We start from the raw sequence: 12,119 nt of genomic DNA on the forward strand, positions 1-12,119 counted from the left end.
CAGAACAATGAGCGCGGTCGGAGGCTAGGACCATGACTAGTGAGAAGAGTGCAGGAGTGATAAAGTATGGTTGCGCTAGCATAAAATTCGAATCCTTACTTCGATTCGCCACAGCGACTGATTCGCTTCCCATCAGTAACTTTTCCGTCACATGAATCCGCGAGCCCAACCCTTCGTTGTTAATACACTCAAGCAGTAAATCGCCAAAGAAGACAAAAGCAAGCACGCTGACAAGCCGAGGTGAAGATCGCAACGTCATCAGAATCCGGTATTTTGCTTTTTCAGACCTCCATAGAGTTGGTAATGGTGTTCGATCGACGGAAAATTCAGATAGAAATGGCAAAAGACTCCCATCAACCCAAATCCACAATAACGCCAAATCATTAGCAAGCTTGCATGACGAGAGACGAAGAAAGAACAAGCGTTTGCGCGTCTCCACAATAGTACAAAACAACAAAATCACAGAGGCTCCTCCGGGGTACTCAGTGCCGCTTTTTTTGGTCCTAAAAAAGAAGAAATGGTCTCGTAGTCCCTTGCATTCATGTCTTGGTGACCATGGAGACAAGTAGAAGTCAAAGAATATTTTTGAACCTGGCTCTCCTCTCCCGCAGACGTGGCGTAAAGCATTTACCTGCCGGTGCGCTGGCGGGTCTGCTCGCGGCGGGCTTTCTCCTTAGCTGTTCCCGTGTGTTAGCCTTATTTCATCGCCATTCGAAGGTGTGAGATTGAACTTACCCTCGTCGTACACCAAGAACTCGTGGAGAGCGCTACCAGCCGGCACCATGGGAAGGACAGGCACCTTCTGGTCGACAACGACCTCGAGGAGAGCGGGGCCATCGGTGTTCAAGAGCCACTTGAGCTTGTCCTCGAGCTCTGCGGGGTTCATAACGCGATCGGCCTGAAGACCCATGGCCTCACTAAGCTTGACAAAGTTGGCGTTCTTCTGGTGGGTATGCGAGAAACGGTCCTTGAAGAAGAGGGACTGCCATTGAGTGACCATGCCCTGCTCCTCGTTGTTCAGGATAATGATCTTGACGCCAATGTTGAACTCGGCCGCGGTGCTGAGCTCAGTAAGAGTCATGCTGAATGACGCGTCACCGTCAATGTCGATGACGAGAGCCTCGGGACGGGCAACCTTTGCGCCGATAGCAGCAGGAAGACCGAAACCCATGGTACCAGCACCGCCAGAGGTGATCATGGTGCGCGGGTGGGTCCAGCGGAAGTGCTGGGCCGCCCACATCTGGTGCTGGCCGACACCAGTGGTGATGACGGTCTTGTCACGGATGCTCTCGGTGAGCTTGCTAAGCTTGTCAATAACAACCTGGGGCTTGATCAACCCGTTCACACCCTCCTTCTCGTAAGCCCAGGGGAAGCGCTGCTTCCAGTCGTTGATCTGCTCAAACCATTCAGGACGCTCAGGAACGGCGTTGACGTAGGGGATGAGGGCGGCCATATTCGTCGCGACGTCACCCTCAACGGCCTCAGTGGCCTGGACGACCTTGTTGATGTTCTTGGGCATGATCTCGAAGTGGATGATACCACCACGACCCTCGGCAGCGGCGGCGTGAGCGGCGGGAGCAAAGCGAGCGACGTGGCCGGTGATACGGTCATCAAAACGAGCACCGAGAGCAATAATCAGATCTGCCTCCTGCATGGCCATGTTGGCGTAGGCAGAGCCGTGCATACCCAGCATGTGGAGAGATTTCGGGTCGAACTCATCGAAGCCACCCAGGCCTTGAAGGGTCGTAGTGACGGGGATGTTGGCTTTGTCGGCAAGCTCCTTCAAAAGCTTGGGGCCCTCGGGGGCCGAGACGATACCCTGGCCAGCGTAGATGACAGGCTTCTTGGCGATGTTGATGAGGTTGGCCGAGCGCCTGATGGCGCCCTCGAGCTGTGCCCTGCTCAACTCGCGCGCGGCTAAACTGGCGGCGCTGGGGTGAGTCGGGAGGGCGCTGTCGACAGGAATGGGCTTGTTGAGAGTGCCACCCGTGATGTCCTTGGGCAAGTCGACAAGGACGGGGCCCGGACGGCCGCTAGTCGCAATCTCGAAGGCCTCGTTGATACGGCGGGGCAGCTCAGCGATGTTCTTGACCATCACATTCCACTTGGTGCAGGCCCTAGAAATGCCGAGCATGTCGGCCTCCTGGAATGCATCGGAACCAATGGCAGACGTCACAACCTGACCGCAGAAAACAACCATTGGCGTGCCATCCATCAAGGCATCCTGCATGGGCGTGACAACGTTGGTGGCGCCAGGGCCGGAGGTGACGAGAACGACACCAGGCTTGCCCGAAGCCCTGGCGTAACCCTCGGCCATGTGGCCTGCGCCCTGCTCATGTCTGGGGAGAACGAAGTCGAAGTGCTTTGAGTTGTAGATAGCATCGAAGACGGGGAGAATGGCGCCTCCTGGGTAGCCGACTGAGTCATCCGGTTAGTAGACCGCTAGCGATGAAAAAACCGAGTGCAACGTACAGATGTGCTTCACGCCCTGGCGCAGCATCATCTCGTGGAAAATCTCGCCGCCCTTCATGCCGACGAACGAGTGATCCATTTGCGAGTGGTAGCGCGAGGCGGCCTGCGGTGGCGGGACCTCGCGATTGAAGGCAGAGGCGGGAACAGGCCGCTCGGTCTGCTGGGCGGCCGCAGTGCTCTGGGTGCGCTTGATGGCATTCTTGACGACGGGCTTCTGAGCGGGCTGCTGGACGGCGACATTGCGGTAGGGCGAGACGGCGGCGGGCGAGGGCGTCGAGGAGAACCGGCGGGCGGCGAAGTTGACGCTCTTCAGAGCGCTGGGCGATTGGCGTGCCTTGAGCATTGTGACGGGTGGCGAGCCGGTGGGCGTCGGTCGCGGAAGAGGAGTGGAGAGGTGCCAATGGCCAGGTCGCAGGCTGGGAGCACGCGGGGAGCGCGGCGGGTATCTTATGGACGAAAGGAATGCGTGGTGGTGAGTCAGGAACAGTAGTGTGAGTCTGGTCGACAATTTCCACCTTGCCGAGGAGGGGGGCGTCACTCCGAAATCGGACCAATGAAGGCTTTTGGAACCAGCATCACGCCCAAGTGCCGTCCCCAGCCTTGGCGCCGCTTAACGCCTAAGTCCATCCCGCTCGTCTCGTCCGCCGCGCCCTGACCAGACCTCCGCTGCGCACCGCACCACCGCCATGCAGCCTCCGCCCAGGGTAAAGGGCCACGGCCGCATGGCCTCCAGCGACGAGCGCCGCCGCAGTATGTCCCTGGCCGGCCCAGCGCCCGTCTGCCGTCGCTGACTGCCGCCGCAGTAGCCATCACCCGCCGCTCCACCAAAGGCCCGTTGGACGCCGACTTCGACGAGTGCGTCATCCCATGCCCCAGCACTCGCGCCATCTCTGCTGATGCCCCCTCAGTCCTCTAGCTTCGCCGGCCTCCGCCAACAACCCCGGTCCTGCGCCCTTGTCGCCGAATCCCTTCTCGCATCCGCACTTGCAACACCAGCAGCAACCCATCACCCCCACCCGCCAATCTCAGCTGTCGCCTGCCCCCTCCACCCCCGCCTCCGTCCTCGAGTCCACCGACAAGGACTTCGGCTTCCTGCTGCACGCGAACAATTTCCACCCCCTCCCACCGCACACCGCACCGCACCCCTTCCTCTCTGCCACCCATCAGCCTCCGCCCTCTGCTTCGCTCCGCGACCTTCTTGATGGAGGACACTACCGCTCCGCTGCCATTGCAGCCGCAAAGGCCTTGGTCACAAACACCGCGCCTGCTGATCATGCGCGTATTTTCTCGCTCTTTCATGTGCGGCTGGCCTGCTTGACACTTCTTAATCAGCACGCCCTAGCCGCCGCCGAGGCAAAGCTGCTCGGTGATCTGGCCAGCGCGTTCTACCGGAACCCTCTGACCGGCTCCCACATCGTGCCATGGGAACTGCGTGTGCTCTCTGTGCGACTCATGGGCCTGGGGTACGGCGACTGGCGGCGCGGTGTCATGGGGTATTACGAACTGGCTCGGGAAGCGAGGATAGAGGCGATCAAGTCCCAAGACACTGAAGCAAAACAGGTGTGGAAGGACAGACTAAGGGAGCTTGCTATCAGAGTAGCGAATGCGCTGATAGAGATGGGAGAGTGTGAGGGTGCCGCGAGACATCTGGCAGGGCTTGTTCGCGCGGATTCGGGGACAGAGGAGGCAATTGAGGCAGAAGAGAAGGCAGACTCGACGCCCCTCAGCCCGGAATCAGCGCGTTTGAAATCCATGGAGGCGTTGGCATGGATCAAAGTCGGCGACGTTGATGCTGCAAAGCGCTGCGTCGCCGCATCGCCTTCGCCTGCTCCTCCGACCCCTTCTGCTGGTGATGCCCCGCCTCCTGCGGATCCCCTCAACGCTCTGGTCGCCATGGCAGAAGCGGACTATCGCACGGCCCTGGCCATGTGGGACATTCTGGCCGCCGAAAGTCCCAACGATCCTATGGTCACACAAAACCGCGCAGTATGCTTACTCTACGTTGGCCGGATAGCTGATGCGCGTGCCCTATTGGAAGACCTGATAGATCATGGGCAGAACTCATCTTATGCTTTCCACGCCTTGACGTTCAATCTCAGCACCATCTACGAGCTTTGCACCGAAAGGTCCCGCGAGCGCAAGCTGGAGCTCGTAGACAAAGTTTCTGCTCTCGAGCCGAGTGCAATGGGTTGGGAAAGGCAGGCTGCAGATTTCAAGCTATAGAGCGGACCAAAGGATTAAAGAAAGCGGTATTAGGCGTTTACGTTCATGAAGCTCGGTATCGGATGGAGGGTCCTGCGGCAAGCATTATCCGCATGATCAAGCCACAACAAATCTATCTCCTTTGGTTTGCTTCAACTTGCCTCGCCTCAAGCTGTCGGGCCTCTACGTAGTAGACGCTGGCTGTTGCGATTTCGGCGCCTCCAAGTTTTCTCCACGCCGTCTCCATATTTTACCCTCGCGTATCTCCAATTTCTTACGTTCACGATATTCCCCATTGGTCAAGAATCACAGCGATAATCGGACGTTCAATCCATCTCCGCAAACGTGTCGAGTCACCAAGAGCACCGGCCGCCTCCGCATCGACTTTCGCTAAAAACCGGCGTCCAGAATTACGACCCTATCGCAATCGGTGCATGTGGCCCATCCTCTCCGGCCCGGCCGCAAGTTCCTTCCATCCCCGAGGTCGCTTGGTCTCACCGCCCGGCTCGACCGGACCTAGCGCTCGGTCCGCCTTCCGACCCCAACACCAAAAAATTTCCAGCGCCACCACAGACAGTAGTGAGGCATCACGACGTGCAAAAGAGATAGCAAAGCTTGGTTGCAAAAGAGAATTCCGTCGCCGGGAATCGAACCCGGGCCTTGCCGGCACTTGTAAGTGAGATGACTCTCTGAAGACTGAGAGCGGCAAATCCTAGCCCCTAGACCACAACGGAGTTGTGAGCTACCTCATTCAAGAGGTGGTTCTCTCAGGTGTTGTTGGAAAGGAGCTTGGTTGGCTGGCTTAAGTATGGTCAAAACAGATTGGTACGGAATCCATGCTAGATGAGGAGAGTTCCTCAGGTTTACTAACCTAGCTCAGCAACTAAGTTTTCGGTCACATCTTACCTCTCCATTCGCCATTGAATACTGCGGTAAACTTTCAAGGCCACAAACATGAAACAAGAAAACAAAGGCAAGTGTTATCTGCCATCTTTCTCCAAAGAACTCCGTGCACACGATCGTCAGGCAAAGAAATCAACGAAAGATCGTGATAATAGCATATGAAAGAGTGAAGTAGCACCGCTCTTTCGTATGAGTTGACTCGACATTCTCGCTGGCATGAAGTGTCCGGTGAAAGCATAATTCTAATCCACAACGCCCTGATGAATCAATCCATATAAGTTGTTTGGTACGGAGACCTCCAAGCTCTTCACTCATCTGCGTCCTTCCCGCGACGACTGTATACCTTGGCTTGGAGATGAGCCGGGAGCCTGAATTGCTCAAAACCTGGTGGCAAATCTTTACCGGCCCTACAGTAGTTGGTCAGCGATCAGGTAGGAGGAAGGATAGAAAGTAAAAATAAAGGGGGTGCCACTCACACTTCAAAACCATAGATCATGTTGAGGGCTTTGTCCTTCAGGTCCTTGTTGCTTCTGTGCGCCAGAACATTTTCGCCAGCGGCATCCTCTTTCTTGATGGTTACCCAAGGCTGTTTTTCGCAACAGAACTTTCCGACGAGATCCGTGAACACATTGACCTCATCGTCTGACCACTTCCTTCTAGCTTGTCGGTTCACTGCGTTCAATTGTCTGGCCGGAGACGGTGGAGCATCGTCTCCACCGCCATCGTCATCTTCTTCCGATCGAGCACGCACAGGCACACGACTGGTTTGGCGTCGTACGGATAGCGAGGGAGGCGGCATGGAGGATGGATCATATCGCCCCGTTCTCTCGACGGGAACTTGCCGTTTGTTGCTCGAGACGCGTGTCTCGAACTCCTCTTCATCATCGGACTCGGTCTCAGCACGCCTCTTTTTACCTTTGCTGTTATTAGATGAGGAGGCGCGTTCCGTTGCAAATGACGCCTCTGGTTCGTCCCAGGAAATCCGCGTCGCACCTTTTTGTCTGTCGTAAAACGATTTGCGAGCAGAAGCACTAGAGTCTGTCATAGTCCTCCGCATGTTCTCCTTGTTTTGTTTTTCGCGCTGTCGTGGACTGTTGAGATCCTCCTGCATAGCACTGCGCCCTGCTGGAGGATTGGCAGATGCCCTTGAGTCATCCTCATCCTCCGTGATTGGCGGCTGATAGTCTTCGTCAGCTGTCTGAGGGACGAGGCCATTAGATGCACCTACTTCCCCTGAATCTTCCGCTACGTCAACGCCTGGGCCTTTGAGGTTGTTCCAACGTCTCTTCCAAAACTTAGCAACGTCTTCGTTTGTCTTGGGAATCTGCTGGCTTTGGGACTCTGTTCCGGCAGTAGATGCGCCTTGGCTTTGCGATGCGGTCTGTTTTTGCTCTCCTGAGGAATGTGTATCTTCCGCCTCTAGATGATGCTGCAGAGACTCTTGAATTGCCTGGACACCGTGGAGACCGCCAACTTGTTTTTCGAGCTCGGCATTGCGTCGGCGCGCCCACTTCAAAAGGCTTGTAACAAAGCCGTGCCAGGGAAATTCGGACTCAAGCTTTTCTGTGTCGACGTAGTCTCCTCGCTCCAAGGCTCCTTGATCTTCCCGGAAAGATTCTCTGATTTTTTTCATTCTCGTCACGACAGCTTTTTTGATAGGGTGGGGTAGATTGTCATCGGCCAAGCCAAGGCCCATGTTTTCCCATCCCCGCACGCGAAAAGTCCCAGGGCCTTCTTCATCTCCGTCAGGGACCGCAAAAAAGACAGATTGAAGAGTTGCATCTGGGTCGAAGTCCTCTCCGTTCTTGACGTTGATCAGGAAGGATGTAGCAAACTGCGTGCGAATGTCCAGGGCGAGCTGGAATGTTTCCTCCGCGAGGGTGCCATCTTCCAACTCCAACGACCCAATCAGGTTGCGTGGAAATGTGTTGTCCAAAGGCAGGAGGCTACTGAAAATAGCGCTTTTATCATTAGGCAAAGTAGCAATTCGATTTGCCAGCGCAGCTACATTGGCCATGTAGAGAACAGCATCGGGTCGATGCACATCCAACTGACGCATATCTTCCCCATTGGCAAAGGACGCCAACACGGTCTCCACATTGATGAAGTCGTCGTCTCCGAAGTTTCCGCGTGCTTCTCTGAAGTGCTCGGCACGTTTGTCCAGGAGACGCCGAGTTCTTGAGTCTGGTTTGGCAGCCTCAGAAGCGACCGACGCGAGGCGCTCAGCAGAAACAGCTGGCGGAGCAACGATTGCCAGGAGTTTGCCCGCACCGGTGTACAGATCCTCCAGGAACTCAATCATCAAGTCCTTGTCTAGGTCGGCGGGGTCGTGGACGGTCTGAGCGGTCGAGATTGCGGAAGTGCCGGAGACACTGGACCGAGCACCGGGCGTTTGATGACCAACGTCCTCGTCTGCAATGAGTGACAGAGGCGGGGTGTCCTTGCCGGCATTGGCAACTGTTTCCACTGGCTGCGGAAGAGCTGGATACTTCACAGCCGCATCTTCTTCGACAACAGGGAGAACTTGGTAGAATAGACGTTAGTGTCAATGCACACTAGATACGAAACGGGAACCAGATTATAGATGATGGGGAGATTAGAGACGAGAAGAAAGACAAAGACAATCCAACCCTGACCCTGACCCTAACCCTGACCCCAAAACCGACCCTAACTCGAACCCTAACTCAGACCCTACCAATGCACTGACCCCTGTCTACTCAACGCACAACACCATGAAAATTTACTCACCTTGTCCTGCCGCTCTACCAGACGTGCGAGTAGCACGGCCGGTATCGGTATCCACGCTACCAATACTATCGACGCTAACCCCACGGACATTTCTGCGTGAGGGTTTTGTGCCATGCTGTGTGAGCGGGGGGTCGATGTCGCGGCTTTGGCTGCGGGTGATGCGGGTGGTGCGGGTGGATGGTTGGTGGTCTGGTTGCGGGGTCCGGACGCGTCGGGGTTGCGCCATCTTGGTGTCTCTCCGGCCCGACAAACACGATCTTGCGGATGTCGCTCGATTGTGCGGTGGCTGCTTCACAGACAGCTGCAGCTGGACGGAGATGAAGAGTACAGGATGGGTCCAGTGTTGCGACAAGAGCAATGGCCGGCCAGAAGTAGGGTTAGGGTAACGACGCGTCGAGTCCCGCGAGCACGTGACGGGGCCGGCTCGCGCCCGACGATTCATGCTGCCTCAGGCCGCAACAGGGCTGCCTCCCCATGCGGCAGTGCTCGACCAAAGCAGAAACCCTTGCGGCGATCGGCGCCGTCGCGAAGACGATCGTGCAACCGTCGCGTGCGGGAGATTTGACTCTCGGCCTGCGCGCCGGCGGGGACTCGGGTCGCGATGCACAGGCACAGCCGTTGAGCAGCGCTGAGCCCGCGCGCCGTCACTGGCGCGCCAGGAGGAGAAGGGCCGGTGCCCTCGTCGCAACCATTGGACTGCTGGCTCAATCGCACCAGCTTCAATTTGCGGGAGAGGCCCTGGTCGCTGTTCCGCGGTTCCAGCCCCTTGCGCAACATACGTAGCCCCTGCACCGCCTCAGCTGTCATCCTGGCCAGAGGGCAACTTTCTCCTGCGCCGCCGAAGCCACCTAAGTCTCACGCTCAACCGAGCAGATGCACCACCACCACCCAACTCCCCCCCGCTTCACTTCCTAACCACTTCTTTTCTTTCCCGGGGGCCCGTCCCGACCTGCCGCCGCCGACGTCCGCTCCTTCGCCCATTTCGCGCTTCCCACAGCTTTCCTTCCGCCGCCAAGCTGCGCGCAGCCCTGCGTCAGCGACGCCCGGCTTTTCTCCCCGCCCCTTTAACTTCCGCCGCCCTTCAGACAGGAAGCCATGATCCTCAGAAAAGACAAGGTTGCAGCGCTGCTGCTCCTGCTGCCCGTCCTCTCGGCCGCCGTGGTCGTCGACGTGGACGGAAATGGCGTCCAGAAAGTGCGCGAGCCTTCAAAGGACGTCACAGCAACTGCGAGCAAGCTCGATGTCGGCACCAAGGACGCGCCAGTGGATGGCCTTGACGGCAAACCTCACGCTGGCCCGTTTGTCGTCGAAAATTCCCCAAGTGCCGCCGACAGCACGAAGGCGGCAACTCGCGAATCGCTCTCCGACGAGATAACCGTGGACCAGAAGAAGGTATCCTCCAAACTCCTTACGGAGAAGGACATTGGCGTTATGGACGACCCTGACCGCGCTTCGCCCAAGAAGGGCACTACAGGAACCGAGGGAGGCGTCTCGCAGAGAACCAAGGAACACAAGGCGCTGGAAGCAGAGAAGGGCGAGAAGGTTGGCAAGGTCCCGGTTTCGCCGGACGAGGAGCGCCCGTTGTCCAACGATGAGCAAGAGCGCATGGGTGTGGATACTGCGGACGACAGCGATGACGAAGACTCATCCTCGGAGAGGGCGAAGGGTGCTGCTGGTTTGGCGGTTTGTGGCCCAATTTAGCAACACAGGCTTTGCGGCCATGCATGAAAGTTGAGCTGACGTTGGATTACCCCAGAAACCCACAGACCTTCCTGATACGCCACACGGCGATAGCAGCTCCTCCAAGCCCGTCATTCCAAGCATGCCCAAGGATACCTACGATTCCTCCAAGTCCTCCTCAACGACCTCGAAGACCTCCACGACCGACGTGGATTCGGACGATGAAGAGGGCATCATTCAGCCGTTCCATTCCTTCGTTCTGTCCTTCATGATGATCATCTTCTCCGAAATTGGCGACAAGACCTTCCTCGTGGCCGCTCTCATGGCCATGCGCCACCCCCGTGTCGTGGTATTTACTGCCGCCTTTGCCGCCCTCATCACCATGACCGTCCTCTCAGCCGTTCTTGGCCACGCTGTTCCGACGCTCCTCCCCAAGTGGCTCACGAGCTTCGCGGCCGCGATTCTCTTCTTCGTTTTTGGTGCGAAGCTGCTCCGCGAGGGTCTTGCAATGAGTCCGGACGAGGGCGTCGGTGAAGAGATGAAGGAAGTCGAGGCTGAGCTTGAAGAGAAGGAACACAACATTGGGAAGAGGCGTCGCTCGTCCATCTCGCCGTACGCCCTCGAAGCGGGCACTCGCGGCCGCCGCTCAAGGTCGAACAGCCGACTGCCCACTCACCGTAGTCCCTCTTCTTCGCCTGCCAGGTCTCCTTCGCCCTCTGGTGCAAGCCTCTCCAATATTCTGGGCGGTCTGAACAATCTCTTTTCGTTGCTTCTCAGTCCGGCCTGGGTCCAGACTTTTGTGATGACCTTCCTAGGCGAGTGGGGAGACAGGAGTCAGATCGCCACAATCGCTATGGCTGCTGGTCAGGACTATTGGTTCGTCACCCTGGGTGCGATCGTCGGCCATGGGTTGTGCACTAGTGCCGCCGTTATAGGCGGCAGGGCTATTGCAGGCAAAGTCAGCATGCGTGTTGGTAAGTTATTCTCCGGCTCCTACAAAGCCATTCGTGCTAATATTGCCCAGTCACTCTCGGTGGTGCCATTGCGTTCTTGGTTTTCGGCGTCATTTACTTGTTTGAGTCTATGTATACGGACTAGACGTATCTCCGGTCCTCCTTTCCAGCAAGTCGCCGGTATCTTGGGGGGGTGAAGCAACCGCTTCTCGGAAGATAATTTTTGTTCTAATCGACGAGGTCTCACACTTCCCAGCTATTTTTTCACGCTCCAGTAGTGGTCACTTATTCACTTCTTCGGACTCTCCTTCTTGCAGTCTGTAGGGCACGAGGGTTTGGCTATGCCGCGGATTGTCGCTCCCGGAGGATATGAGGAGTTTTTGTGTTTACTCGGCCATTGGCGAAAGGTCCTATCAAGGAAAAATCAAACGAGCGGTGCGTTCCTGGCATGGCTTACGGCGTATTCTTTTGTGCAATGGGGCAGAATGTTCTGCTGTTTTCAGTTGCCCAAGGCTGTGTATCCCTTTAGGTTTAAGTGTTTGCTTGGCTGAGAAATTCAGAAACCTTTTCTGGCGATGCTCTTTTCAAACAACCTCCCTGTATGGTTCCCGCCGGCATACACGAAGGCAAACAATAGGCGCAACAATCATCGTGACAGTTATTTCCAGCATGAGGCTGGAATGCTGGGCTCCTAGAGCACGCTGCATGATTGCCACAGCAGGCATGGCGCGCGCAGCGCATAGTGGTCGTATAAACGAGCACCAGATACCCAAGTGTCTTGACTGGTGGCAAACCGTAGCTGATCCCTTACGGCCTCTATGCACGCCTCAACAGTCAACCAGCTTCGGGGAAGTAACATGTTCGGCGGCTCGCTCTACCTACACCGGAGCAACTTGCACTTCTTGTCATGTCGAGGGGAATTAGATGAAAACAAATTGAAATAGCTTGAATTCGCTCCAATCACGCCGGACTAGTCTGCCATGCGTTGCCTGACGCATCCAGCCGGTAAACTTAGGTGCGCCTAACGCCATACAAAGTGATGCCTCATGGGGCTCTCCTGTTACCAAAGTCGCAGCCAAAAACCAGCCAGTGATTCCTTGCCCCAACACCCTGACGCCAAACATGGACCACGTCTCCCTCTCATCCTCCATTCCCAGCCGG

At 56.7% G+C, this 12,119-nt stretch overlaps 4 protein-coding genes and 1 non-coding gene across 5 annotated transcripts; 2 read left to right on the forward strand and 3 right to left on the reverse strand.

Moving 5' to 3' along the window:
- Positions 1–627: 627 nt before the first annotated feature.
- ILV2 (Acetolactate synthase, mitochondrial) lies at positions 628–2,815 on the reverse strand (the record flags this gene model as incomplete). The annotated part of the gene is made up of 3 exons (XM_066771661.1): positions 628–677; positions 736–2,418; positions 2,473–2,815. The coding sequence occupies 3 exons, from the start codon at positions 2,813–2,815 to the stop codon at positions 628–630; spliced, it is 2,076 nt and encodes a 691-aa protein (XP_066636940.1).
- A 343-nt stretch (positions 2,816–3,158) lies between these two features.
- Positions 3,159–4,695, forward strand: SLS55_000147 (uncharacterized protein; the record flags this gene model as incomplete). The annotated part of the gene is made up of 2 exons (XM_066771662.1): positions 3,159–3,222; positions 3,815–4,695. The coding sequence occupies 2 exons, from the start codon at positions 3,159–3,161 to the stop codon at positions 4,693–4,695; spliced, it is 945 nt and encodes a 314-aa protein (XP_066636941.1).
- A 611-nt stretch (positions 4,696–5,306) lies between these two features.
- Positions 5,307–5,408, reverse strand: SLS55_000148. Its single transcript has one exon. It is a non-coding gene; the product is annotated as a tRNA-Glu (tRNA).
- Positions 5,409–6,049: 641 nt separating this feature from the next.
- On the reverse strand, positions 6,050–8,415 carry SLS55_000149 (uncharacterized protein; the record flags this gene model as incomplete). Its single annotated transcript, XM_066771663.1, has 3 exons — positions 6,050–8,047; positions 8,326–8,331; positions 8,410–8,415. The coding sequence occupies 3 exons, from the start codon at positions 8,413–8,415 to the stop codon at positions 6,050–6,052; spliced, it is 2,010 nt and encodes a 669-aa protein (XP_066636942.1).
- Positions 8,416–9,420: 1,005 nt separating this feature from the next.
- On the forward strand, positions 9,421–11,103 carry GDT1 (GCR1-dependent translation factor 1; the record flags this gene model as incomplete). The annotated part of the gene is made up of 3 exons (XM_066771664.1): positions 9,421–10,008; positions 10,082–10,979; positions 11,030–11,103. The coding sequence occupies 3 exons, from the start codon at positions 9,421–9,423 to the stop codon at positions 11,101–11,103; spliced, it is 1,560 nt and encodes a 519-aa protein (XP_066636943.1).
- Positions 11,104–12,119: the final 1,016 nt, after the last annotated feature.

This window comes from Diplodia seriata, assembly GCF_021436955.1.
Source record: "Diplodia seriata strain FDS-637 chromosome Unknown scaffold_1, whole genome shotgun sequence".
In the NCBI taxonomy this organism is placed as follows: Eukaryota; Fungi; Ascomycota; class Dothideomycetes; order Botryosphaeriales; family Botryosphaeriaceae; genus Diplodia; species Diplodia seriata.